This window comes from Natator depressus, chromosome 8, assembly GCF_965152275.1.
Source record: "Natator depressus isolate rNatDep1 chromosome 8, rNatDep2.hap1, whole genome shotgun sequence".
NCBI classification, from domain to species: domain Eukaryota; kingdom Metazoa; phylum Chordata; order Testudines; family Cheloniidae; genus Natator; species Natator depressus.
In genome coordinates, this window is record NC_134241.1 from 70,872,466 (window position 1) to 70,899,858 (window position 27,393).

Genomic DNA, 27,393 nt, shown 5'->3' on the forward strand with positions numbered 1-27,393 from the left:
CCCTTCTTCTCCCCCCCCCCAAAAAGCTATAATTCAGGTTTGCTTTGCCCTGCCTCATTAACCCCTGATGTTTTCAACAGCTGTTATTTGTGAACCATCTCAATAATAATAAAAACACAAATTATTTGGTAAAGATGATAAACACAACCATTAATCTATACATTGGCTATCCTATTATGGGACCTTTCTATTCATTTTTAATATAAATATACTTTGTTTTAAGGGTAGTCCACGCAAACCTGCCTAAAGAGCTGTTGCATTTTAAAAACTGTCTTGAGGTAGGGCAGTGGACATAACAGACATAACAGAATGGCTGCTTTTTTCTTACCTGTGATTCTGAAGTCTGTTCTCTCTGTTCTCACCTCTCTGTCTACACAGCCAAAACTGTTAGACAAGCCCTCATCATGTCACATCTCGATTACTACAACCTCTTCTTTTCTTGCCTTGTATACTGCAACCTTGCTCCCATCAAGTCTGCTTAGAGTACTAAGATCACTTGTTCTTCCGTGCTTCCTCAAATGCATGGAAAAAAACCCTCTGTGATAAAATCCAAACAACTGTTACCATAGGGTGACCAGATGTCCAGATTTTAGAGGGACAGTCCCAATTTTTGGGTCTTTTTCTTATATAGGCTCCTACTGCCTCCCACTCCGTCACGATTTTTCACATTTGCTGTCTGGTCACCCTATGTTACCATATCCTTCTCCAAATTCCCAGTTAATTTTTCTCTGAAATGATGTCCACAAAATACTGACTGCTAATTATGGTGAGGTAGGTGACAAGCTGTGACTATTTCCTTTTCTTACTCACTTACTTTACGACCAATTGGAACAAACCAATGAACGAACAAACAAAAAACCCCATAAACACCTACAATACATTAACTAACAAATCTCTACCAATTATTCATTATATGCATTTGCTTATATGTTTTATCCCTGCCCTGGACTCTGCAACTCATTGTGTTTTTAGACTATAAGCCCCTTACGACTAGGATGATCTCTTGCTATGTTTGCACAGCACCCAGCATAATGGGACCCTAATCCTTGAGGCTGTACTATAATGGTAATATTTATTACTAAATAATAATGGGAGATTTGGGAATGCTGTACGAGTCGCCACGTTAAACCTGAAAAAATTTATTTTTTGCTATTTTCTATAAGTTGACATAGACATCTTTTATAACTATGCTGAAAAGTACCCAGAATAATTAAATGAATTCTCAGATTATGAGTAGTGTGGCATTTGGTCTATGATATTTCACTAAAGTGTAAAGCCAAAAAAAAAAAGCCTTAGAAAAATATTTTAACAGGGTATCATTTTAACTCTTTAGCTGATGCTTGCTTTTTTTTAAAATCATACATCAACTAGATTATTCTTTAGGGTCCAATCCTGTAAAAGGACTTGTGGAGGTGAACTTAGACCTGTATGCCCACATGGATGCTTTTGCAAGAATGAGTCGTTAATCACTGCTACTTAAGATTGTGTATTTTATTATATAATATAATTTGTCATGGGGGGAAAAAGGTTCCCATTCTGCCCTCAGATATTTTTTCAAAACTCCAGTCAACTTCAGTGCAAGTTGCCATAGGAGTGCTGGTTTGTACTCCTGAAGACACAGATTGTAAACCCACAGTTTAGAAGTAAAAATTCATCCTTTTATCTGGTTTCAGAGTAACAGCCGTGTTAGTCTGTATTCGCAAAAAGAAAGGGAGTTCTTGTGGCACTTTGGAGACTAACCAATTCTAACTCATTAAAGTAATTGTATTGCACAAAATAAGAGACCCAATATTTAGCAGCCATTCTTCTTCCCTGGGACAGAAACATGGTGAACCATATAAATCATGAATTATTTTTATCATCTTTCCTATAAAAGTATCATAAAACTGTACATATCTGATTATTCAGTTTTCAAAATTATACTCTCAGTTACATCTACAGAACTTCATTAATGAATTTCATCTGTTTTACAGTTGGGAAAACTAAGGCACACAGACCTTGCCTAAGATCACAGAAGAATTTGTTATAGAGCCAGGTCTAGAAAAAAAAATATATTTTCAGATTGTGAGGATATATTAGCTGTTTGTGAAGCAGATACTACAGTGATGAATACCACTATGATGAAACTAATAATTCTCTTCAGAGCAGGGTTTGAATGGTATTTAGTAAATAAGGCCTGTGCCCATGCATTGAATAATGAGGAATACAAATAAAGAGAAAAATCAAATAGCTACTCATTCAGTGAGCACTATCCATCCTGTGCGCTGAACAAGGCCGGGGTCCAATGGAAAAAATAGTATGATTAAATAATAAGACTGTGCTTGGCACAAGGGCTCCCAAATACTGTTCAATGGATAATAAAAATTGTGGCATTTCCTATCTTTTGAGTGCTTAACTTTTCAGCCTTAACATTCTTTTAACATATTTGTGTATGTAATATAGCAATAGATTGCACATTCAGAATAGTGGATTTTATGGATCTGCTTGTTGTTGAAGAAGGATGCTCTTCTGGCTAAAACACCCAACTAAAGAGATCAGAGTTCTCTTTTTGGCTCATCGCAGCCTTCTTGTATGGCTTGGGCTATTTGTTTAACATATCTGTGCTTGAACATCCCCACCTTTAAAATGTGGATGATAAAACTTACCTCACTATATTGTTGTGAGAGTTAATTCAATAATGTTTACAAAGCACTTTGAAATACTTATATGAAAGTCTCTATAGAAATGTAAAGTATTATTTTTTTAGACTTATCAACTTATCCATGTGTACATGAAAAAACTTACGCTATTGGCAGTATTTGTACTGTATGTCTCCTTAACTCATTTAATTTTTTCCCTAGGTGCTTAAAGTGTGCAGATGCCCCCTGTCAGAAGAGCTGCCCAACTAATCTAGACATCAAGTCATTTATCACAAGTATTGCAAACAAGGTAAAAGCAGGCTCACAGTAGTAAATGAAACGCAAGAACAGCAGTTGCTTGCTTTCTCTTTGTGTGATTGAATTACAATCCTTATCTTTGTAGACTCTAATAAAATAATGTTTAGAACAGGAATGATCAAATTTAACAGATTCTTCTTAATTTTTAATTATTCTTACTGATATTGATCTTTGGTGATATTGCAAATGCAAAGACTGTACGGTAAATCTGTTTCTTCAGCAGATTTATTTTTCTTTCAGATATTTGTTTTGGATGGATTTAATCAATTAATAGTATTGACAAAATGAAACACTTCAGTGTAACGAATTCACTGTATTGTTACCTGACTGAGCCCTTATAGTTACAAGACATTTTTTTTTCCATTAGAGAATAAATATTTTCAGGAAATTATTATAATTTTCTTAATAAAATTTGCTTTGGGCTGACACTTGGCATGCAGGTGCTCATCTCAGGGATGAATGTTTTTCATTACTATGGTTCAAGTAAATAAGTTTTATCATTTTTTTTATTCACAAAACCCAATAATATTAATGAATTATTACAACAATAAATAGAATCAACTTTAATAAGGTGGAGTGTTTCCAGATGCTATCCTGTTAATGGAGAAAAAAGATACTTTCTGTTGCCTTCAGATGTGTAAGTACCTTTTAACAATCAAAAATACAAACGTTGAACCTGACTGCACAGCTAACATGAAAATATATGTCTGCATTAATCAGGCTGTGAGGGACATTCTAATCCTGAAAAGATATTAGTTACCACTTACCTTTTAAAAACGCATTTAAGTCTTTTGGTGATGCTTGATTTGCTGTTACTCCATCCAAACTTGGTGACTACTGGGAGGGCTTGAGGCTGTTTTGGGTGAGAGGTTTATAGAAGCAGCTGGCCTCATCTCCTGCTACCTGTCTCAGAGACACATCCAGCTGGTGCTGGAGTCCACATAGCTAAAATGAGAGAAAAGTGGGTTTCATTTACACATTGAGGGTAAGCCACATTTTGGGTGAATTAACTTGTTTTTATTACATGTTGCATATTATATGAGCTGAAACCCTCACAGTAAATTCTATATATTGACAATCAACATTGGGACAAAAGGAGTTATTAAGACATATGTCGTTTATAACATAATTACATGTTTACATGGTTAACAATTATTGTGGAATTGTGTCCGGCATCTACATATAGACTGCTCTGTTATATAATCTGTTATGCCAATGCAGCATTTATTTTTTTGAATGCCAGGCATCTGTTTCCACTGGTACTGTACTACTTTGAGGCATATCACTTCTTAATGCATCCTTGAAATACAGTGAAACAAAGAAGCCCTGAACAGAGAAGATTCAAAGCAGTAATGAATCTGCTGGTTTCCCTTCCCACTACATTATTGTACCCTAAAACCTAAAGCAAATTTCAAGATGGAAGCATTGTAGCATGGTGGTTTCTCCCCTTCAAGGGCAATGTCTCTTTTAAGAATTGGTGTTCAGGAAGAATTAGCAGAACCTAACTGGGAATGGGGACCTTTCTGAAGTGAAGCACAGCTTCAGGAAGGAGGGCTTGGTTATCCTGTTCCAAGAGGAAGCCTGCTAGGATTACAGTAAAGCCCAAGGAAGGAGGACTCTGGTAACTCTGTCCCAAGGGAGATGATGTTTAAACCCAGGATTGGGACTAGGAAAGACCTGAGAGAAAAGACTCTCCAGAGAGAGTACATAGGTACATAAGAAGAGGTTACCCTGAGAGAATGTACAGAGACCCCTGCTGTTAAGAGGAGGAAGAAGTGATTGACGAGAACCCTGAAGGGCTGGAAGATGAAAAGTTGAAGGCTGTTGTGTGCAGCATGGGCCCGAGGTTAGAGGGAGAGCTGTTTTTCTTTGGACTTTCATTATCATGGTCACCTCAGCAATTGAACTATGCTGAAGTCCCAGAGAACCATCACCGATGAGGGGAAACTGAGGCATGGTGACTGCAGTGCCACGAGGACGGGATATGTTCTGGGATTGCATCCTGCTACAGGCATGTTGAGATAATATTAAGGGTCTGATTTTAATGGTGTTGGGTAAAATCCTGACCCAGCTGAAATCAGCGGGAAGACTCCTATTGACTTAAATAGGGCCAGGATTACACCAGTTGTGTACGGGCTATATAGATCCGGTACTTTCCTTAACACTTAGTTCTGTGTGATTGTTTTATGTCACATCTCCCAAAGCTGTCATGGGACGTGTAGGCACTCAGTCAATCTGTGGTTTGGCCCAGTGTGAGTAACTTGACCAGTTGCTACTTTATCAGGAAGTTCTGCTTTAGAAAAAGAATGGCATAGCACAGCCATTCTCTAAGGGTATGTCTACACTACGAAATTAGGTCGAATTTATAGAAGACGGTTTTTTAGAAATCATTTTTATATATTCGAGTGTGTGTGTCCCCAAAGAAAATGCTCTAAGTGCATTAACTCGGCGGAGTGCTTCCACAGTACCGAGGCAAGCGTCGACTTCCGGAGTGTTGCACTGTGGGTAGCTATCCCACTGTTCCCACAGTCTCCGGAAATGAGATTCAAAAGTTCGCGGTTCTTTTCCTGTCTACCTAGCCAGTGCATCTGAGTTGAGAGTGCTGTCCAGAGCGGTCACAATGGAGCACTCTGGGATAGCTCCCGGAGGCCAATACCATCGAATTGTGACCACAGTACCCCAAATTCGACCCAACAAGGCTGATTTAAGTGCTAATCCACTTGTCAGGGGTGGAGTAAGGAAATCGATTTTAAGAGCCCTTTAAGTCGAAAAAAAGGGCTTCATCGTGTGGACAGGTGCAGGTTTACATCGATTTAACGCTGCTAAATTTGACCTAAAGTCCTAGTGTAGACCAGGGCTTAAGAACTTCAGTGTTCCTTAGGGGAAAATCTAAAACCTCAAATTACTCTGCAATTACTAATATGCAGTCATAGCTTGACTTGCCTGGCTCTTAGGGACCCTCCATGCCCATAACTGCAGTCTCCTTTCAGAAGCAGTAACTTTTACAGAGAAGGGCTCAAGAATATTTTTTGCCTGACGCTGGTGCCTGAAAAATGTGACAAGACTGACAGTATTGTTGAACACAGCACAATGATGGCTTAAAAAAAAAATCAAGTGATTACGCTTTCCTCATTGTACTGGCCAAAATGTTAGGACAAAGATATATAGTCATTTACTGTGTCTGTAAAATCAGCTCTGCACCTCAGTGTTCTCAATTCCCAGAATGAAGTTACATACAGCCTTATGTTACACTCTCTTACCCTAGCCCATGTGGAGGAAATCTAAAGTTGCCCAGCTGTGTGAGTATCTCAGTGTTACAGGTGTACTGTAAATTAAAATTAACATTAGTAGTTTAAAAAAAAAGCCCCCAAAATGAAACAAACTGATATGCTCAGGAACCAGTCTAGGTGATGGTGCCATGCAGAAGAGACCAGAGAGATTCTCCCTTCTCCATCCTGCTCCCAAGTCACCAGCAATGCCTATACCTCCCCCCGTTCATGCTCCTACCAGCTTCCTAGGGACACAATACTCTACAATCTCTACTCCTCAAGAACCTTTAGATGCAAATCTCCCTGACTCCTATCATTTTCTAGCCCCTACTACTTTACTAACAGGCCCCAGTTTAGATCAGGATCCCAATGTGCGAGGAACTGTACAGGAACTTCGGCCAGGGTCAGGGTCAGGGTAATCTGCTGGCGGGCCACCAGACAGTTTGTTTACGTTGACTATCCTCAGGCACAGCCTTCCGCTGGTCCCAGTGGCTGTGGTTCCCTGTTCCCAGTCAATGGGAGCTGTGGGAAGTGGTACAGGCTGCAGGGATGTGCTGGCCGCCACTTCCCACAGCTCCCGTTGGCCGGGAATGGCGAACCATGGCCACTGCAAGCGGCATGTGGTCACGCCTGGAGATGATCAACGTAAACAAAATGTCTCATGGCCTGCCAGTGGATTACCCTGACGGGCCACATGCCGAAAGTTGCCAACACCTGCTCTAAGTCACTCTGCCTTCTATGTAGATTTGTGGATGATTACAAGTATGTATATGACATTTTTAGGACTGATCAAAAAGCAGAAAAGGTAGTTTTAGTGAATACATTTGAAATTTGTTTTCATTTTGAAAAATTTGAAATAGACTAAATTTTTGGTTCCTCAAATTGTTTTGCAGAATTTTCAATTGGTTTTTTTTTTTTATTAAAATCATCATTGAAAGTGCCATCAAAACTTTTTTGTTGACTGAAAAAAATTGATATGATAAGATTTTAAAGAAACTCACATTTTGACAAATGTGAATTGACAATATCATGTGTTTTGTTAAAAAATCATTTTCTAAAGAGACCATTTTTGATGAAAAATATTTTACTTTGAAATATCTTCTGTCATTTGCATCTTGTAAATAAACAACTGTTAATAATTTTAATCTGATTACCTATGAAGACTCCTGTTGGTGTCTAGACAGAATATTCTCTTGACCAGTGAAAGGTTGAAACTTGGAAGATTCAAGTGTTTAGTAAGAAATCCAGAAAATCTGGATGCTTAGCTGGACCTGTTGAGGTCCCCCTTCTTCTCAATCTACTCCTGTCCTTACCATATTCCTCTCTCACCCCTCAACAAGCTCCTGTTCTCCCGCAGTAGGTTCCTTCACTATCTCACCTTTCTAAGGCCCTCAAGCACATCTAGCCCAGCAACTTCCTCACCCTCACCAATGGACAGTCTTCCTCCCTCACCTGGGGGAAGCTCCAGAGCAGATTATATTTGCAGACAATACTGTAGCTAAGAGAATTTCCAGACTGGCTTAAATCTCAAAATGGTGATGTGCAGGGAGAAGGAAGTTTTCATGGATTCCAAGGCCAGAGGGGAATGTTGTAATCATCTAGTTTGACATCCTCTGTAACACAGGCTATAGAACTTCCCCAAAATAATTCCTAGAGCACATATTTTAGAAAAAACATCCAACCTCAATTTAAAAATGGTTAGTGATGGAGAAGCGGCCATGACTCTTGGTAAATTGTTCCAGTGATTGATTACCCTCCCTGATGAAAATGTATGCCTTATTTTCAGACTGAATTTGTCTAGCTTCAACTTTCAGCCACTGGATCTTATAATACCTTTCTCTGCTGGATCGAAGTGCCCATTTTAAATATTTGTTCGCCATGTAGATACTTGTGAATTGTAATCAAGTCACCCCTTAACCATCTTTTTGTTAAATTAAAATGTAAAATACTTAAATGCCTGGTCTACACTTAAAAGTTAGATTGACCTAGTTATGTCACTCAGGGCTGTGAAAAATTTCTTGCCTGGGTACTGTAGTTAGGCCAACCTAACCCCCAGTTTAGACGCAGCTAGGTTGATGGAAGGATTCTTTTGTTGACCTAGCTACCACCTCTCGGAGAGGTGGATTAATTGCAAAGATGGGAAAACCTCTTTCATTGATACAGGCAGCATCCACACTATGGCAGCATAGCTGGAGCACAGTAGCAGTTGTAGTATAGACATGCCCTAAATCATACTATACGAACCAGTTTGCCTACCCTTCATTGTGTCCATATTCTTTCACAAAGTAGCTGGTAGTATGACATTCAGGTATTCTTTTAAACTGGTTTTATTATAAACAAAGCTGTTTAAAGAGTGGCTTACTGAAGATGTATTCTTTTGTCAGCTATTTAAGGACTCCATTCTATGTAGTATGTTTTGTTGAAAAAAAACTACTGAGCAATCATAAAAGGTCAGGGATTCTTGTTCTCTAAAGCCTGAGGCTTTTTAGATATTTACAGGCCATGTACAACGTAGGCCATTCCAAGGTGCTCTGCAAGTAGACCTCAACTCGGGGGGAAGGGGAGGGGGAGGGGGAGGATTCTTTCTGGGTTGAGAGGGTAATTGAATTGCTAGGCTCAATGAGCCTTGGGCCTCTTTGAGAAAAGGATGTCACTTGTGCTGTATTGTGTCAGGCTTCTGTGATTCAGTAGAGTTTATACCAAAACTTACATTCTTCCTTTTCATACAAACTGGATTACAGCTCTGCTTTCCAAAGGTACAATCTATTCTATTGTATCTTCCCAGTCAGCATTACTCAGTAACCTTCCTACAGACTGTTGTTTGCAATTGAATCTCTCAATAGGTGAGATGCAACTTTAGATTCACCATACTGTGAATATTAGTTTATTTTTTTAAACTTTATTTTATTTTTTTTAAAAAAGATGACAGACAAGTATTCTTTCTAAACTGCTTTTTGGAGACCATTTATATTTAACTATGATGTTTAAAATGTAGTTGTTGAATTTTAAAAAAAACTTGTTCTAAAGATTAAGGGTGTCATGTTTTATTGATCTTGTCATTTAAAATTAAATCTGCAAAGATACAAGTACTTACAAGCTATAGGAGAAGAATTTTTTTCTTCTTGTGTCTTACCTACTTGTAAGAGTGGTGTTAGGATTTTAGACCCAGCCAGCAGGCTTGTGCCCTGAGTCTTCGCCCCATCGCCCCATCCCAGTTTGTTGAGGCAGGGAAGACGGCATGGCAGAATGAAGCTCCCATGGGGTAGGATCCATTAAAGGACCTTATAGCAGTTGTGGATCTTATTGCTGCCCGGAAGCAACTTTAGGCATTGTTGGGGCCTCAGGAATCAGGGAGTCACAATCAACTCCCTGATGTTCCCCAACCCTGCTTTCCATCCTGTCCCACAATTGCGTAGTCTACCTGCCTGTGCAGTGAGACAGTCTCAGTGTGTCTCATTGTCTGGCACCTTCAGTATCTACCGGTTGTTCTGACAAGACTGTGTTGGTGCTATAGATTCCTGTGAATGGTATTAGCCATAGGAATCAGTGGATACTGACTGTGACAGGATGCTACCAATTGATCCCTTTGTAAGCCAGCACCCTGACAAGTGAGAACCCAGTAAAAGGACACTGGGTGTAGTTAGAGTAGGAGGGATTTAGGTAGTTTGTATTTTGGGAAGGTACAAGGGATTACTTGTACCTGTAGGGAGCCTGATGTGCTAATGAGGTAATTAGCTTACCAGCTAGGTAGCTCTTAGAAGAAAGCAAGCAGTATAAAAGTCTGAGCCAGGGAGCAGGAATGGGCTCCACATTGCTGCTATATTAAGATGTACCTGGAGTACCGGGACTGAAGCCAAACTGCCCTGAATCAACAAGGGGCATCATTTCTCAACAGTCTTTGCATGTAGAAGTAAGTCTTCCCTTAGCAAAGATGGTTATCAACTCCCATTATTTTTAGCAAAACTGAAGACTGGCTTCCCTCAGGAAAGATGTATTTTGTGGCTAAGGGGCTGGACATGAAACTATGAAGAGGTAGGGGAATGTGGTGAGCATGAGGGAGCTTGACAAAGTGCTGGAGGAGCCAGAGAGGGTGCAGAGGGAAGTAGTGTGCAAGCGAGAGGTTCAGAGAAATGCATGGGGTAGAAGAGACTAAAGGGCCTGGGGGGAATGTAGATTGCATAGGAGAGACGGAGAGATTGGGTAATATGGCGTGTAGGGAGGAAGACTGAGGGTTATGGGGAATGTGTACTGCTGGGGGCTGGAGGGTGCGGGTTAAAAGAGAAGGGAAAATGTTAGAGATAGGATCTTATAAATGAAAAGGAGTACTTGTGGCACCTTAGAGACTAACCAATTTATTTGAGCATAAGCTTTCATGAGCTACAGCTCACTTCTGTAGCTCATGAAAGCTTATGCTCAAATAAATTGGTTAGTCTCTATGGTGCCACAAGTACTCCTTTTCTTTTTGCGAATACAGACTAACATGGCTGCTACTCTGAAACCTGATCTTATAAATGGAAAGTGAGGGAAAACAAGGGTGCAGATGTAATAAGGGAAATGGGAGACAGGAAACAGTGAGGGAACAGGGGGAGAGAATGTGAATGGGAGAGAGGCTATGTGAGGTTGGAAGGGAGGTGGAGAAGAGAAAGAAACAGGATTGTGACAAGTGAGAGGAATGGAGAGAATAGAATAATTCCTCCCCCACTCCAGAGGGACATCTGCATCCCATTGAGAATGTCTTATAAAATCATGACTCAGAATTCAGATGTAAAATAGTATAATTGTGATACTGTTAATACAATTAGTAGATTGTAAAAGAGGCTTAAGCAGCTGTAAAATTGGTAAGAACTGCAAATATGCATTACAGTTTTTAAGAAAAATTCATGGGGCTCCATGTTTTTGAAAGTACAGTTTTACTCAGTTTTCTTTCTTAATCTCTACATATTTCAAGTCACTAAGTACAAAAAACATTTAAAAGAAAAATAGTAATGGTGTTAAATTGATGTACTTGAAACAGTGACTTTTCTTGAGAAGTCTATTTGTAGTTGGTGTAATGGAATGGCTGACAGCTGGTTTCAGTTGCCGTAGTATAATTATGTGGAATAGACTTGTTGCAATGACACTGTGTCAATTAAGGAATCTCTCACATTCTAGACTACAAAGAACAAAATGACAGTACAAGATATTCCTTTCCCTCTTTTTCATAAAAAGATAGTGACACTGTGTGAAATTACAGTCCTGTTATGATGACATAAGTCAAATGATGTGAAAGTTTTCTGGATTGATTAAATAGCAGCAGCATTGTAATATAGAATATATGTGATATTTGATAACTCACTCTTCTGTTTTGTTCATTCTACTTTGAAATAATGGGGGGGGGTGAGTTTATTCCAATTTGAACTGATGTGCATAGATATAAATATGTTGGGTTGTTGATACCTATCTTCTTTATCAGTATATGTTTTTCAATTGTTGTTTCTTATGTCATTTTAAACAACATTTGACCCAACACATTTTGATTTTTGTAAAAACTTAAGAAAACATAGATAACAGTGGACAGGAGGTGAAAGTAATTTTCTTGGAAATTTTGTTTTGTAATTGTGTCCATTTTTAAACATTTCACCAAGAGACAAAAAAAGAAGTGAACACTGTTTTATTCCCTCCCCTCCCTTCCCCCTCCTACCTTTCTGCTTTCACTCCACCCCATCTCCACATCCTGGCTAAGCCAGTGCTTTCATTCTTTTTATACAGAACACAATCCTGCAGTCACTTTGTTGTATCTGAGAAAACTACAATATCAGAAAGTCATGATCTATGTGAAATTTATATGAAGTGTGCTTAAATTAGATGAATGAATAGATGCTGTAAGAATTTCCTGATATTAAATGTAATTTCTTTTCATCTTACTATATTGATCCTACATGTTTTAATAGGTTTTCTCAAGTAAAAAAAGTCTCATTTGCATGCAAATTATGTAATACTTCCAAGTGATACATGTGGATATCCTCCTCTGCCTGCTTTCCACTGATTATTGATGTCTGTGTAAGGCTCGTTTCTGTTCTCTCCCTTACCAAGGTGTATTTATTGGCATTTTGATGAAGGAAATCAAAAAACATCCTGTCCAGTTAGATTAATTTATTTCTGTGGAAGTGCCTAGGAAAATATATTTTATGCATCAAGGCATGAGGAGGCATTTATTCCATTTAAATAAAACAATCACCAAAGCATTCTAGTTCTCGACCTGCTTCCTCCCTGATGTCTACAAGAATTAGCCAACTGAGTCAACTGCTTATTTATTTGTATGTATTTAAAAATATCCCAAACTATTTTACTTCTAAATTATTTTTGTTTTAGGTTGTGTAGTAGCCTTTGCTGAGTCATCCTCCCTCCAACGGCACTGTCTAGCTACTCCTTGCTGCATCATGTCTGATATTAGTTCATAAACTCCTCCGGGTAGGGGTCAGATCGCTTTTCCTCTTTTGTGAGGGATCTAGCACATCCTTGGGCTCTGTAAAATAATTGTTATGGTTGTGTTATATGAATATGATCAAGACTCCCATTAATTTAATTGAGAATTGGAATAAGTGCTAAATAAGTGTTTGCAGTTATATAATGTCAGTATTTTCAATATTAGAGGTACTTTCCTTATATAAGAAGTATCAGAAAAGACTGAAGATGCTGAGGTGACTGTCTCAATTAAAATTGGCAAGATTTTAAGGGTTCCCACCATAAATCACTTAAAGATCTTCAGATGGATGGTGTCATATAAGTGCAAAGTATTCATATTCATTATTTGTTAATTTGTCTCTGCCATATGCAAAATGGCTTGTTGCTGTAGTACAATAGTACTATAATTTTCAGCAGCATATTAAAACTAGATTATACTTCCTTTCCTGATTAGTTTTTGTAAAAGTTTAGAAAAATGTATTCTCTCTAATGATGTCTGGCATGTGTTACATGAGAAATCAGTATAGTAAAGAAGGGATAAATACACAGAAACAAACCATCACAGAGTTGCAAAGTATTTTAGCTGTTGTACTAAGGATTTTCCTCTCTTTTCCGCAGTGTTTGTAGTTGATAATTAGTAACTTGAGTGCCTATAAAGTAGCATAGTTGGTCTTCAGCAAGCAAGCACTAATATAACTAGTAAGTCAACTAAGCAAAGGTGTGTGGAAAAATCCAAATCACCTACCTCCGATCTATAATTCTAAATTCTTCATATTTCTAAAATGTGTTTTACTAATACTATATGCTTCCTTAGGACAACCTACCTTCTGTTGTCCTAAAATTTCCTTTCTGGAATAAAGTTGCTGTTTGAGCAAATGACAGTTATGCACAATTATGAGAAACATCATAGGTCTCCTGAAAGCATAGCTTATAGTAGCAGGATGTGTATAACATCACAATAAAATTCTCCCAAATGGGCTAGTTAGCCGCTCATGATGGGTGAATTTGGACAGGATCAGAAATTGAGTATTTGGTTCAGTGACTGATTAAAAACTATGGTAGCTTATCTGAAACATAGTCATTATTTTAGAAAAATATTTTTAAAAGAAATACTGTTCCATATTATACTTAAATACAATACAGAAAACATCTAAATATTTTATTGTACTACAAAACTGGGGTAATAGAACATGAGAGCTTTTCACTAAGATTACCAGTTCAAATCAACTACAGCTCAGAATAGACTGAAGGCAAATCCTAAGCTTGAAGTTACTTGGGCAGCTCATTTGGGAAGGTGACAAGGATTTCATCTTGAAAGTTACCATCTGATACCTGTTAAGTAGACCCTGTAAAATGACTTATACTAATCAATGAATAGCTAGCTCTCATTATAGTGGAGGCCCTTATTATCCCTGTTTCAAACATGAGGAGACCTGAGGCATACAGAAGTGAAGTGGTTTGCCCAAGGTCACCCAGCAGGCTAGTTGCAGGGCTGGGAATAGAATACAGGTCTATTGTGCCCCAGTCCAGTGCTCTATCCACTAGGTTGCACTGCCCATGATGTTGATACTATGTTGTTTCTGAGTAGACATATGTCCACATTACAGAATTGCCACCAATAGAATTGACACTAATTGGCTTTCTTTTTGGCAGCCTAAGCAGAGAGGCTGAGTGAGCATTGAACCTAAATTCCCCTTTCACTTCTAGAGGTGATCCCTTTAGCACCAGGTTGAGGCGTAGTGTTGAATCTGTGTGGAAAGCTTGCAGTGCTGCTGCTTTTGGTATGCTTGTTCTCTGAATAAATAGCACTCTATAAGCTCTAGCTTTGTCAGTTTGGTGCCTTTTTATTGATCACTACATTCACTTAAAAATGTTAACACCACAAAACATTTTATACTACTTGGCATTGTGATATGTGGGGCATATCTCACAGTACTCGTATTGTAAAAGTCTATATATATAAAGATATGTAATGGCTGGATATCAAATCAATAAGTAATGTTCCTCAGCTTAAATTTAATCAAGATCATAATTCAATAACACAGCAAACAATCAACATGATTGAAATTAAATAATGGAGATTTCTAAGGAGGGTGCCACTGAAGCAAGGTGAAAATGTTTTAACTATTTTAACTATTTTATATATATATATATGTATTCTGTCTTAAAAGAAAATATTGTGAACATTGTACCGACCTATGATTAAAAATGATTCTTAAAGAGGAATAGTTAGCTAAAATGATAAACTAAGGATTTTAATTATCTGTATGCACCAATTTTAATTATGAAGCTTCAAAGATATATGAATCCTTAATTATCTTTCTTAGATGAAGTTGCATTTGGTTATTGTAATTCTTTCTCTTGTACCAAAGTTGAAATCAACAAAGATAACCATCCTGGGCACAACAGCCCTCCTTCCCCTCCCCCACACAAAATATGAAGAAACCCAGCAGAATGTGAAGCAAAACCAAAATTTGTAGAGTAATGAAAAATAGCTTGTTTGAATTCTGAAGACAAATGCCCAAAAATTTAGCTCTGGGTGGTCCTTTTTCAGAGAAACAAGGAAACGATTCCTCTAGCCAATATTAAATATTGAACTTAATGTGCTGGATTCTCATTTACATTGAAGATCTGTTACACTACTCTGGCAGAATAAAAGAGCCATAAAGTGGGTATAAATTACATTTTTAATCAGGTTAATTAAAAGCCACTTCTAGGCCCCTTTACATTGCCAGAGCAGTGAAAAGTGGACAACATAAATGGGAATCAGGCCCAATATCTCACTTTTATCTGTCACCACAGACAAAACATTTGAAGGAAGTCCCTTCACAAATGACTCGCTTAATTAACCAATTTTTTCCTATTTGTCCAAGACTAGAGCTTCCAATTGGTGTAGTAATTTAGGAGGAAACCCCGTTGAAAATGTATGCATGGCTTTGTGATCTGTGTAATCATGGAATGACCAGTGGAGTAGGCTCTGCAATATGTAGAAGAAAGGCTCAACTACTTCTACAAACTTGTTTCGTAAACATTGGAGCCCTCCTGGAATTCACTGTCCCTGACTGCATCATCTGGTTGAGCCTCTGAACATTATGCCCAGTCCTTTAACGTGCATCTTGGTTAATTAGAACTTTTCCAATCATATATGACTTTTTTTTTGTAACCCACATTTTGTTACATAATCAAATCTTGAAAATGCTCTGCATATTCACTACTTGAGTCTCATACTGTGGGATATTGTTCCCTTTGAAGGTGCACATTGCACACATATTATCCTGCTAAATGTGAAGGTTGAAAATAAAACTCTCCAGCTCTTCACTGTGAAGGGCACCTGTCAATGAGCTCTACACCTCCCACTGGCTCTACAGCTTCTGATTCTTCTGAGCCAGTTATCGTCCTGGTTGGGAGAATGACTCCCTGGCACAGACCAGTGTAGTGTTAGACCAGCTCTGAAAACAATTTTCATTAAAAAGTTACTGGAGAATGAGATGTAGAAGAGGTGGCTGGAGAGAATGGAAAACAAGACCTTTCTTCTTGCAGTTGTTCATAGTTTGGAGAGGGTTGGAATGGTGCTCACTGTCATCTGCATTTGCCAGCACAAGCCCTCCAGGCCTCTTAATTAGTGCATGAGCCTGGTGCTGGTCCCCTGCATAGGTGTGACTTTCATCTTCCCATGATCAGTGGTGGTCTTTAGGGAAACCTCCGGCACACAAATGTTTCCTGGGCTCTTCTTGATAGTTGTTGTTGTTGTTATTTATTAGGAAGTGAGTGAATGGAGAGAGAAGTTACATAGTGTCTGTTCACCAGCTGCATAATTGACTTAGGAATGGAGAGAGCACTTACTGGAGTGTAATACGCACAACATGTTATGTTTAAAATAAAACTGTAAATCCACTACACAACCCTAGAAAAATAACTGCAAATCAACATAAAATAAATTAGAATATTTTGATAATAAAAAAAGAAATAATTGAAATATTCTTAGCCTGCCATACAGTGAGATATATTCTGAATTTGTCCTCAATGCCTTTTCAACCATGATTGGTAATACACATATGTGACAAATTTGTGTCTTTAAATTTTATCAAAGGTGCAGTGTTATTTTACTAGCCACATAAAAGGAACAAAATTTTGGATTTCCTCTCTTGAATCTCCGCTTCCCTGTTGTATGGCATTATTGTTGATTTTGTTTTCTTCATGCAGAACTATTACGGAGCTGCCAAAATGATTCTTTCTGACAACCCACTGGGCCTGACATGCGGAATGGTATGTCCAACCTCAGATCTTTGTGTAGGTGGATGCAATTTATATGCTACAGAGGAGGGACCAATTAATATTGGTGGATTGCAGCAGTTTGCTACTGAGGTATGTAAGACATACAGATGGCTGGTATTTTTACATATGAACCAAAGAATTTTCTAATGATTAAATTTCTTATTGGTGATTTCATTAAATCAAACATGTTGGAATATGCTATATTGCTAAAGTAAAAATATAATGGATTAAAATAACTAGTACTTACCTTGAAGCACATTCAGTAATTTAGCTATTGAAAATAGCTTTTCACAATAAATTATTTCATAAGAACATATAGAGAACTAGTTGTAATCAAGAACGCAATTTAAAATTTGAGCTTGTCTACACAGCAGGTTACTGTGCAACAAACCAGCTTGCCACCCGGTAACATCACATGTGGACACTGCTATAGCACAGTGAAAGTCCTGGAGTGTGATTTGACTCATTACACCACCACACTCTAAGATTTTTAATAGAGAGAGGAAACTGGATTTAACAGAATTTCATTTTTTAAATTATTTAAGGTGCTGTTAGAAGCTAGATTAAGACTTTTTTTTATTTAAATATGTTTTTAAGTTCAGTGTCCTATATATATGTATGTACATTTATTTATTTATTTTATTTATGTATTGGAATGGCTTTACATTGCAAATATATGAACTTATTTAGGGCCAAAACCCATTTCCTTATGCCACTCCCTAACTCTTCCACATGGGGCAGAGAGAACCCAAAAAGGCAGCAAAAGTAGTGCACTTCCACTTTGTGGTGGGAAGAGGTGATTAGTTTCAGAGAGCCTCCCTCTCTGAAAGGGACCCAGGGGAGGGACACAGCTAGTGGATTTCTGATTGCATGGATCCACTATCCAAATTTTCCCTTGAGAGGAAGGAAAAGGGTGGCAGATGCTACTCTAACTTATGAGCTGCTGTAGTGGCCATGGAGATGCTGTGTCAAATTCATGGTCTCAGGTGATATGAAGGATTCCATCTCTTCTGATCATTTGTACAAGACCTGCATACCTGGGCTCTGCAAAAAGAAGAGAGGGTGTCACTCTATATGAATAAAATGTGTGCTTATATAATGTTTACACCCTGTATATTTTATAATTAACCCCATGATTACAGGTTTCAGAGTGGTAGCTGTGTTAGTCTCTAAGGTGCCACAAGTACTCCTCGTCCCCCCCCCCCCCATGATTACAGAATCAGTCATGATCTTTTATATATGATGACCCATTTAATGGACCATATTTATAAATAGAGGGTGAAATTTTGGTCCCCTCCACAAAGCCTGGGAAAAAGGCCGACGCACAGGTCAAAGGATAGAATCTTTATTCCCCCTCCCTGAGAGCATCTGATTGTGTATCTGCATGGGCAGGCTTTGCCTTTAGTACAGCTCATAGGCTTCATGTCCCCTTTGCACTGTTTATGGTCAAAGGATCTATCTGCAAAGGCCATTGGCCTACTCCCTCAACCTGTCTGCACATCTCCTTTCATGCTCCTGCTAAGACATGTCATGGAGTTTCTGTGACCCCTCTGTGTTCTATTTTGAACTGCCTTTCTCCTCTGCTTCCAAAGCAACAGACACACATTGATTGAGTTAAAGTTTGGGCCTGCTAGAGTGGTATCAGGAGGACTTGGACCAGAATGCTCATCTAGTGGACTAGACCAATGACAGCCAATGACAGTTTGTAACTTTTTGTCTTACCTTTATATTGAATGACTGGATCATAACAATCAAGGGACAATATAATCAGCTCTTTAATGACTCTGGCCCGTATGCATAAAACTATAACATTTGCTGCAAGACATAAGGCTTACATAAAAAAAATAGATTAAACGCTTGTCAAGTATATGATAGATATAATAGTGAAATATTACTGTTTAGAAACGAAATGCAAGTATATCTGTTAAAAATTGATTTGTCTTTCCCTTTAGTCTTAATGCCATGATTAATAGGAGGGAATTATGGCTTGATAGATTTTGCTAAATATCTGCCATTCTTCTTCAAAAATCTTTAGAAATCTATTAAAAAAAGCTCAGTGCTGGCACAATGATTGATGCTAAAACTGCAGGACAGAATGAATAGCTCAGAATGGCTTTCACCACAGTGTTTTAAGTTTTGTTTAAAGTGATGTATTAGTATCTGAAGCCCTAACACAATAAAGTGATGCTGTGTAATTCTGCGTAGTAGTTTTAAAATTTACTGAAATGCACCTTTTTGTATTGTCTTTTCTACATACAATTTCTTTATTTTTAGCAATCTGAAAATATAGCTATTGTTGATATTTTACAACTTAATAAGATTTTAGATTTATTGCAGTTTGTTTTTTTTTGATGACTTTGTATACACTATAGTAATCATAACTAGCAGTAGTATGCCATCATATTTGTAATAAATATTGACTTTAGCACTGACAGTTTAATTTCTACCAGGTAAGACAGAAGAGCTCTTTAGTATTTGAGTTGTAGAAATCTTGGAAGATACTCAGCTTATTCAGTAGAAAGAAATATCAGTACTAGCAGTTCTGTGTCACTGAAATTTTAAAAAAAGCAGTACATGCAACAGTACAAGTACTGAAGGAATCTTAAGTCATTACCAGTAACACAAATGGGTCCTGATTCTGCAAACATTTAAGTGTGTGCATACATTTATTTACATGAATGCTTACAAATTGTGTATTTTAGACAAGCAACATGTGGGGATATTAATGTGAGCTGCACATCAATGGTACTTCTCATGCACTGTGTAAAAGTTTTTTTTTCCCCTAGTGTCTTATTTACTAAAAAGTACATTGTGCTTGAAACCAAGTTTCACAATTTTTGCATAGAATTAATCTGAGGATAATATATGTGATTCATTACAAGATAAAGTAATAATAAAAAGGCACACTATTCAGTTTGCTGAGATGAAGACTAATTTGCAGTATAGCAGGAATGCAAATTAAAATGGGAAAATACATGGGTATGACGTATGTCCCTTTTGTGTTTCTGTACGGTGACTAATCTGTTCATACGGCAGATAAAACTCACTAACGTAAAATATTTGTCTTGCATATTTTAAAACACAAAATATGGAACCTCCCACCTATTGCACTTTTCGTATTCCCTTCCCCATTTTTGTAACTATATACCTCATTTTAAAAAAGATACTGTAATCAAATAAAAAAAGATAAATGCATTTAAATAAAAAGAATCTAGATCCTGACAGTTAAATGTGAAACCGGACAACATTTAATGTTATACACTCTGTGTTTGTGATATAGAATGTGTATGTTGTGTGCAGTTACCAAGGTAACAATTGCAGCTAGAGAATAGTGTGGAATAAAAACTCACTGTGATAAATGAAGGGAGTGTCAAGAGCTCAGGTTAGACCTTCTGCTGCACAGGTCAAAATTATATTAATGTCTGTCTCTCTCTTCATTCTCCCCCTCCTCCCCATTACCTAGTTGTTTTTAAAATCATGAAATATTTATATTTCTTGGAATGCAAGTTACGTGGAACGCTGCACTGTAGAGTATAGTGACAGTAAATACAGGTAGAGCTATATGAATATGAAACCCACAGAACGTACTAAAATGTACTTCTTTCTCAACCTTTAAGTACCTTTTTAGGCTTGGAGCAAAAGTGAAGTGCAATTTATTTGACTGTTATTTATTGATGTATTAGTAAGAAGTCTAACAAATAATATATTTCTGATTAATATTATTGAGTTTAAAATTAATTTTTCACGGTTTCCAATGAATTATTCTGAACGGAACAGCAGAACCTAAATAAAAAAGTGGATTATTTCTATACTTAAATACTGTCTGGACCATGTTCTGCCCTGACTCTCTTGTCCTTACCCCATGAAGGCTTTGACCCTCTTTAAGGATATCTTCTGGTTGTTGTTACAGCATGAAGCAATTGGGAAAGGAGATTTGATAGAACATTTTCCTAGAGGCAAGTTATTTGTGGGTAGTTGCTATTAGATAGATTTGATAGTGGCTTCTCTGACTTTAAGTGTTCACAGGGAAACTGGATTGCTATTCTGATACTTACGTCACCTCCTGAGGTTACCCATCAAAATGAGAACTGAGCATTACTCCCTGTTAATTTTTTTTATTTGTCTTGATGAAACCATTTGTCTTAAGGATTGCTTTCATTCTTAATCTGAAATCAAGTTGAAGTCTAAAAAGACTGAGTAAAATATAAAATCGTGCGGCTTGTTTGAAGTGATAGCCAGGATTTAATGCCCCAGCACAGGATGTGGATCCAGGGACTTCAGATTTCTCAATCCGGTACTGACACAGACTCTCTCTGAGTTCTTGGACAAGTCACTTCAACTATCTGGATGAAATTCTGGCTCTATTGAAGTCAGTGGGAGTTGTGATATTGACAGGGCCAGGATTTCACCTTCTGTCTCAGTTATCCAGCTTGTAAAACAGGTATAATGATATTCACTTAACTACTTGACAGAGCTGAGGATTGCTAACATTTGTAAAGTGCTTGGAAGATAAGCAGTATATGTTTTCTAAATATTATTTAGGCTTACAGAATTTGAGTAGTCTTTGTGTGAGGCCTTGGGCCTCAATTTTGTAGGCACTTACTGATCACAAATGTGTGCAGAATTAGTGGTTTAATTTCTGCTGGTGAAAAAAAAAAAGTGGTCAGTTTTAAGTAACTGCTCTAGATATGGACTATGGAAAAGCCTTTATTTCCTGGACCATACATTGCTAGAAAATAAAACTACTTGAGTGAGAATAAAATTTTACAGTTTCAGGAAGGCTACAGATACCTGTACTTTGCTTAATATTTTAGGTAATTAAAATTAATCCACATTGTTATTTTTACTTTAATAATATGTTCAAATGTACCTTAATAATGCACTCCTGCCTACAGCATTCATTCAGACAAGCTCCAATGGGAATTTATTGGAATGTGTGAGGATAGTACAATCAGCTCTTAAAATTCACTGGCTTTATTACCTGGCAAATATATTTATTGTCAGTTGGTGAGCTACTAACAAAACAATATTAGAATAATTCAGTTATGTGCTAAAATATTTCAAGCTAAACTAGCTGAAGTCTGCTCTAATAGCTGCTTGGCATTATATTACTGTTAATGAAGTGTTAAAAAAGCACAGTTTTAAAAACTTTTTAATCAAGGTATCTTCACCTCCTGTTAAGTATGGGTCTCCAGATACGTGCACTACACAGTGGTGAAGTTGAAGCGTAGGTTATTTACTAACAACTGAATCCTTTCAAGTGTCTCCTTACTTTTCACAGATTTTTGGAATCAGTTATTTTGTTGCTGAAGAGGCGGTCATGAAATTGAGGGTGGGTTATTAAATAGGACTGCTAATCATCCCAGAAGGTGTATTGCTGTGTAGGTGTACTGGGACTCCCAATTATGAATCCAATCTATTATATACTTCAGTTTATATTAGGGGTTATTAGAGCTGCAGTTCTAGTTTAAAGTTGAGATCCATCTTCCATTCTATACCCACTTTTCCATAACTTTCCCAGACAAATTACTGGTCTCAATCCAAAGATAAATTTGAGCAAAATAGTCATCTTTGAATGATGCATGCATGGAGAGAAAGAAAATCTTCTATACTTTCCACTAAGGAATATGGTATTCAGAGAACTCAGAAGTTGTTGAAGTGAGAATTGTTAAATTTGACTTATTTTGTAGATTTCGTTAAGACTTGAACCGTAGGGCCCCTTAAACTGCTCTAAGGGCTTATAGTAGCTTTAACTTTTAAAATCACACTAAGAACTTAGTGTGGTATAAACAGTTTATTCAGCTTCTAGAGATTCAGTTAAGGACAACACAGCATTCAAGAGGCCTTACATAAGGAAAACAGCCAGTTTCAGGCGGTATCAAGCTAATTAACTCCAGAACAAGAGACTTACAAGCGTGGCTTGGTAAAGCCAACAGAATTTATAAACTCTGAAAACTGAATGGCCTGGCTTTAATTTCCCCATCCCACACTTGTATAGATTTTGTTGTTGAAGTATATTGTTGTTCTTAAGGTGCCTTAAGAAAGTTTACCAGCTTTCAAATTCAAGAAAATGAATTCTACATATGTTGTTTTCTTTTGTAATACAATAGAGTGTAAACTCTTTGTTAGAATGTATGGGTTCCATTTTTAAAAAGCTAGCTGGATATTTTATTTATGTGCAGTGCTGGAGAGGAGCCAGTGGTTGCGGTAGGGAAAGATAGGATAGAGGTCCTGGAAGTCAAATTTAGTCTGCTAGGTAAGAGATTAAAGTCCAGGGCCTTTATGGTAACATTCTCTCAGATGCTTCCAGTTCCACATGCAGGGTCAGTTAGGCGGAACTGCAGGGTCTCAATGTGTGGCTAATATGATGATGTTCAGAGGTGCGATTTAGGGCATGGCTACACTTGCAGGTGTAGAGCTCTGTGAGTTAAATCTGCCTTTGTACAGCACAGTAGGGAAAGCGCTGCAGTCTGTCCACACTGACAGCTGCAAGCGCACTGGTGTGGCCACATTTGTGGCGCTTGCAGTGGCATTGGGAGCGGTGCATTACGGGCAGCTATCCCATAGAGCACCTCTTCCCATTCTGGCGCTGTGGCTTGTGGGAAGGGGGCGGGGAGTGCGGGGCATTCTGGGTCCTGTCCCAACACCCCGTGATGCGTCAGTTCGCATCCCACCATTCCCTTTGCTTCCGTCCACATTTGGCGCCATATTTCAACGGTTTTTGTACTGCGCACTCTGTCTTCCCTTTTGGTTTGCGGAAAAGGAGCCCAAACTGCTGAGGAGTATGCTGACGAGTCTCGCCAGCACGTCATGTTTGGCAGTTGAGTTATTCCTTATGATCCAAAGTGACAGTGAGGACTTGAGTAACGCATATGATACGAGTTTGCTTGGGGCATTCACGGACATGCTCATCACCGTGGAACGCCGCTTTTGGGCTCGGGAAACAAGCACTGAGTGGTGGGATCACATGGTCATGCAAGTCTGGGATGACGAGCAGTGGCTGCAGAACTTTTGGACGAGAAAAGCCACTTTGTGAGGCTTTCGCCCCCACCCTGCGACACAAGGACATGAGATTGAGAGCTGCCCTGATTGTGGAGAAGCGGGTGGCTATTGCAATCTGGAAGCTGGCAACTCCAGACCGATCAGATGCTAACCAGTTTGGAGTGGGGAAGTCGACCATTGGAATTGTGTTGATGCAAGTTTGCAGGGCCATTAGTCGCATCCTGCTCAGAAGAACCATGACTCTGGGTAACGTGCATGACATTGTGGCTGGCTTTACACTAATGGGTTTCACTGACTGCAGAGGAGCGATAGATGGCACGCATATTCCAATTCTGGCATCAGCCCACCTAGCCTCCGAGTACGTTAATCGAAAGGGGTATTTCTCAATGGTTCTTCAGGTGCTTGTGGATCACTGTGGGCGTTTCGTTGACATTAAAACAGGCAGGGCTGGAAAGGTGCATGACGCACGCATCTTTCGGAACACTGGCCTGTTCAGGAGTGTGCAAGCCCGGACTTTTTTCCCAGACCAGAAGATCACCGTAGGGGAAGTCGAAATGCCCATTGTGATCCTTGGAGACCCCACTTACCCTTTAATGCCATGGCTCATGAAACCCTACACAGGGAGCCTTGACAGCAGCAAGGAGCGGTTCAACAACAGGCTGAGCTGGTGCAGAATGATTGTGGAGTGTGCTTTTTCGATGTTTAAAGGGCCGCTGGCGCTCTCTATATGGGAAGCTGGACCTGGCCAATGACAGCATCCCTGCGGTTATATACGCATGCTGTACCTTCCATAACATTTGTGAAGGGAAGGGTGAAAGATTCAACTCAGGCATGGAACTCAGAGGTTCAACACCTGGAGGCTGAATTTGAATAGTCAGAGAGCAGGGCTATTAGAGGGCCCCAGCACGGGGCTGCAAGGATTAGGGATGCCTTGAGGGAGCAATTTGAGGCTGAAAGCCACCAGTAATGTCTGGTGTCTTGCACGGGAGTGAAGTGTAGTGGTTCCAATGTTAGTAGGAATCTGTGTTTGCTACGCTGACTTGCAGTGGCTGTTGCTTTCCTGGGCTAAGGTATCTTTTACTTTATGCAATAATAAAGAATGTTTTCAAAGCCAAAAAATCCATTTATTGAAAAGAAAATGCATTTATTGAAAAGAGACACAACTGCTTGGGAAACAGAAAGGACAAGGGGCTGGGGAATGGTACAATCACAGATTTGTGTATTTCCTGTCTGGAGTGCTGTGCAATGAGTGCTGCACTTCAGGATGGCTATACTGCATGGTGATGGGGGTTGAGTGCAGTGAGTAAGGGTCATAGTTTTCAGGGCTGGGTGGTGAAGCTACAGGTGTTGGAGGCAGCTGGTGGCAGTAAGAAACCGGATGTTGGGGAAAGTGGGTTGGAGGTGACATGGGGGCACAAGGGAAAGAGTTTTGGGAAAAGGACTGTTGGGGTGGGGCAGGTGCAATAGTGCTCCGCCTGCATTGTAACGAGTGCCCATATCGAGTCTGCTTGGTGCTCCATGATGCTTATCAGCCGCTCCGTGCTTTCGTGCTGGCCATCCGCATTCTGCTGGCAGACCCTCCTTTCACTCTCCTGCCACTCCTGCACTTTTTGATTTTTATTACTTGAATGCTGCATTACTTCATGCAACGTCTTCCTTGCTTCCACATGGCCTCTTTCTAATTCTTTGGAGTCTTTTGGCTGGTGATAACATGGATGGCTGAGATCTCAAGGTTGCATCTGTAAAGGCAAAATGCAACACTTAACAGAGGCAGCATTGTTCACACCAGACAGAGCAATGATTCCCCCATACTTAAGGGCAAACGCAGTCTACACAATAGCATAATTTGCCCGTCCCAAAGCGAGTGCACATAACCCACGGGAGCCCCAAAATGGTGAGTAAGCACAGGGTGAAGCGTGACTGACTGTTTCACGGCTGTACTGTCCTCTTGGTTTCTGTGCCTTGGGGAGAGCGAACAGCGGCAAGGGGCCCCTATACTGAATACTGTTCCCACATTGTCCACAGGAGTTCATCCTGGAAGATATCTCGCTGCTGAGGATGACCTGGGAAGCAAGGGAGGGTCTTCTACTGCAATGGGGCTTCCACCCTGGCCCATATGCAGTTTGCCTGTGTGCAGCAATGGTCGTACACCCCTCACGGCACAGTGGCATGGGCAAGTTAGCCTACCTGGGACAAGGACCACAGTGGCTCATCCGAGAAATCTGCACAAGCACATTGCCCAAGTTCAGGATGAGACCTTTGAAGAGATCACTGAGGCCGATTACCGCGATGTGAGAGAGTACATCAATGCCCTATTCCGCATCTAGGCATGCATGCAGCCATAACCCTCTTCGCCCCAAGAGCCCGCACTAATAACTTCCTTCCCAAAATGAAAACCGCTTACTGGGCACCTCCTCTGGTGTTTGTCCTTCCCCAAGCACCGGCCGCTGTGACTGGCTACCTTCCTCCTGGCTTGAGAACAGCTCCTGGCTGCATGCATCTAGGGATGCCGGGGTGTCTTCCTCCACCTCAGCACCCTCGCTCCCACTTTGCTCCTCCTCCTCCTCCTCCTCCTCCTGCCTTGTTGCACTGGGCTCTGAAGTGTCCATGGTGGTCCCCGGAGTGGAGGTGGGGTCGCCCCAGGTATTGCATCCAGCTCTTTGTAGAAATGGCAGGTCGCGGGGGCAGCACCAGAGCGGCTGTTTGCCTCACGGGCTTTGTGGTAGGCATTCCGCAGCTCCTTCACTTTAACCCTGCACTGCAGTGCGTCCCGGTCATGGCCCTTTTCCATCATATCCCTTGATATCTGCCCGAAGGTATCCTAGTTCCTACAGCTGGAGCGCAGCTGGGACTGGACAGCTTCCTCCCCCCAAACACTGATGAGGTCCAGCAACTCGCCATTGCTCCATACTGGGGCTCGCATGGCACATGGAGGCATGGTCACCTGGAAAGATTCACTGACAGCATGAGCAAACAGGAAGGGATATTTTAAAATTCCCAGAGAATTTAAAGGGCGGGTCTGGGTTCGTCACCTGAGGGCAGGGCAGTAGAGTTCAAAGTGATGACCAGAGTGGCTAGCACAGGCATTGTGGGTCACTTCTGGCGGCTGATCAGAGTGCACTATAGGACCAGGGCGTCCACACTAGCATTGCGGCTCTCCAGCAGGGACGCAGCAAACGTTATTCCACTCGCCGAGGTGGAGTACCAGGAGCAGTTTAGCCGCAGAGTCAGAGCGCTTTACGTGCCTTGCCAGTGTGGACAGGTAGTGAGCTAGTGCACCTGGGGCTCCTTTATTGTGCTGTAACTTGCAAGTGTAGCCAAGGCCTAGGAACTGGGGAACTTTTTAGAAAAGGAGGAGCCTGTACAGGAAGGGTGGGCTCCACCTAAACCAAAAGGGAACCAGATTGCTGGCATGTAAAACTAAAAAGTTTGTAGAGGAGTTTTAAAGTAAGGGTTAGGGAAAGCTG

At 39.7% G+C, this 27,393-nt stretch overlaps 1 protein-coding gene across 1 annotated transcript in view; it reads left to right on the forward strand.

The window, feature by feature from the left end:
* DPYD (dihydropyrimidine dehydrogenase) overlaps positions 1-27,393 on the forward strand; it is a 552,826-nt gene that overhangs the window by 173,959 nt on the left and 351,474 nt on the right. Inside the window, exons 4-5 of the mRNA XM_074961282.1 lie at positions 2,841-2,928; positions 16,853-17,014. Of these exons, the coding sequence (XP_074817383.1) occupies positions 2,841-2,928; positions 16,853-17,014 (250 nt within the window). The remainder of the gene's footprint in view (positions 1-2,840; positions 2,929-16,852; positions 17,015-27,393) is intronic.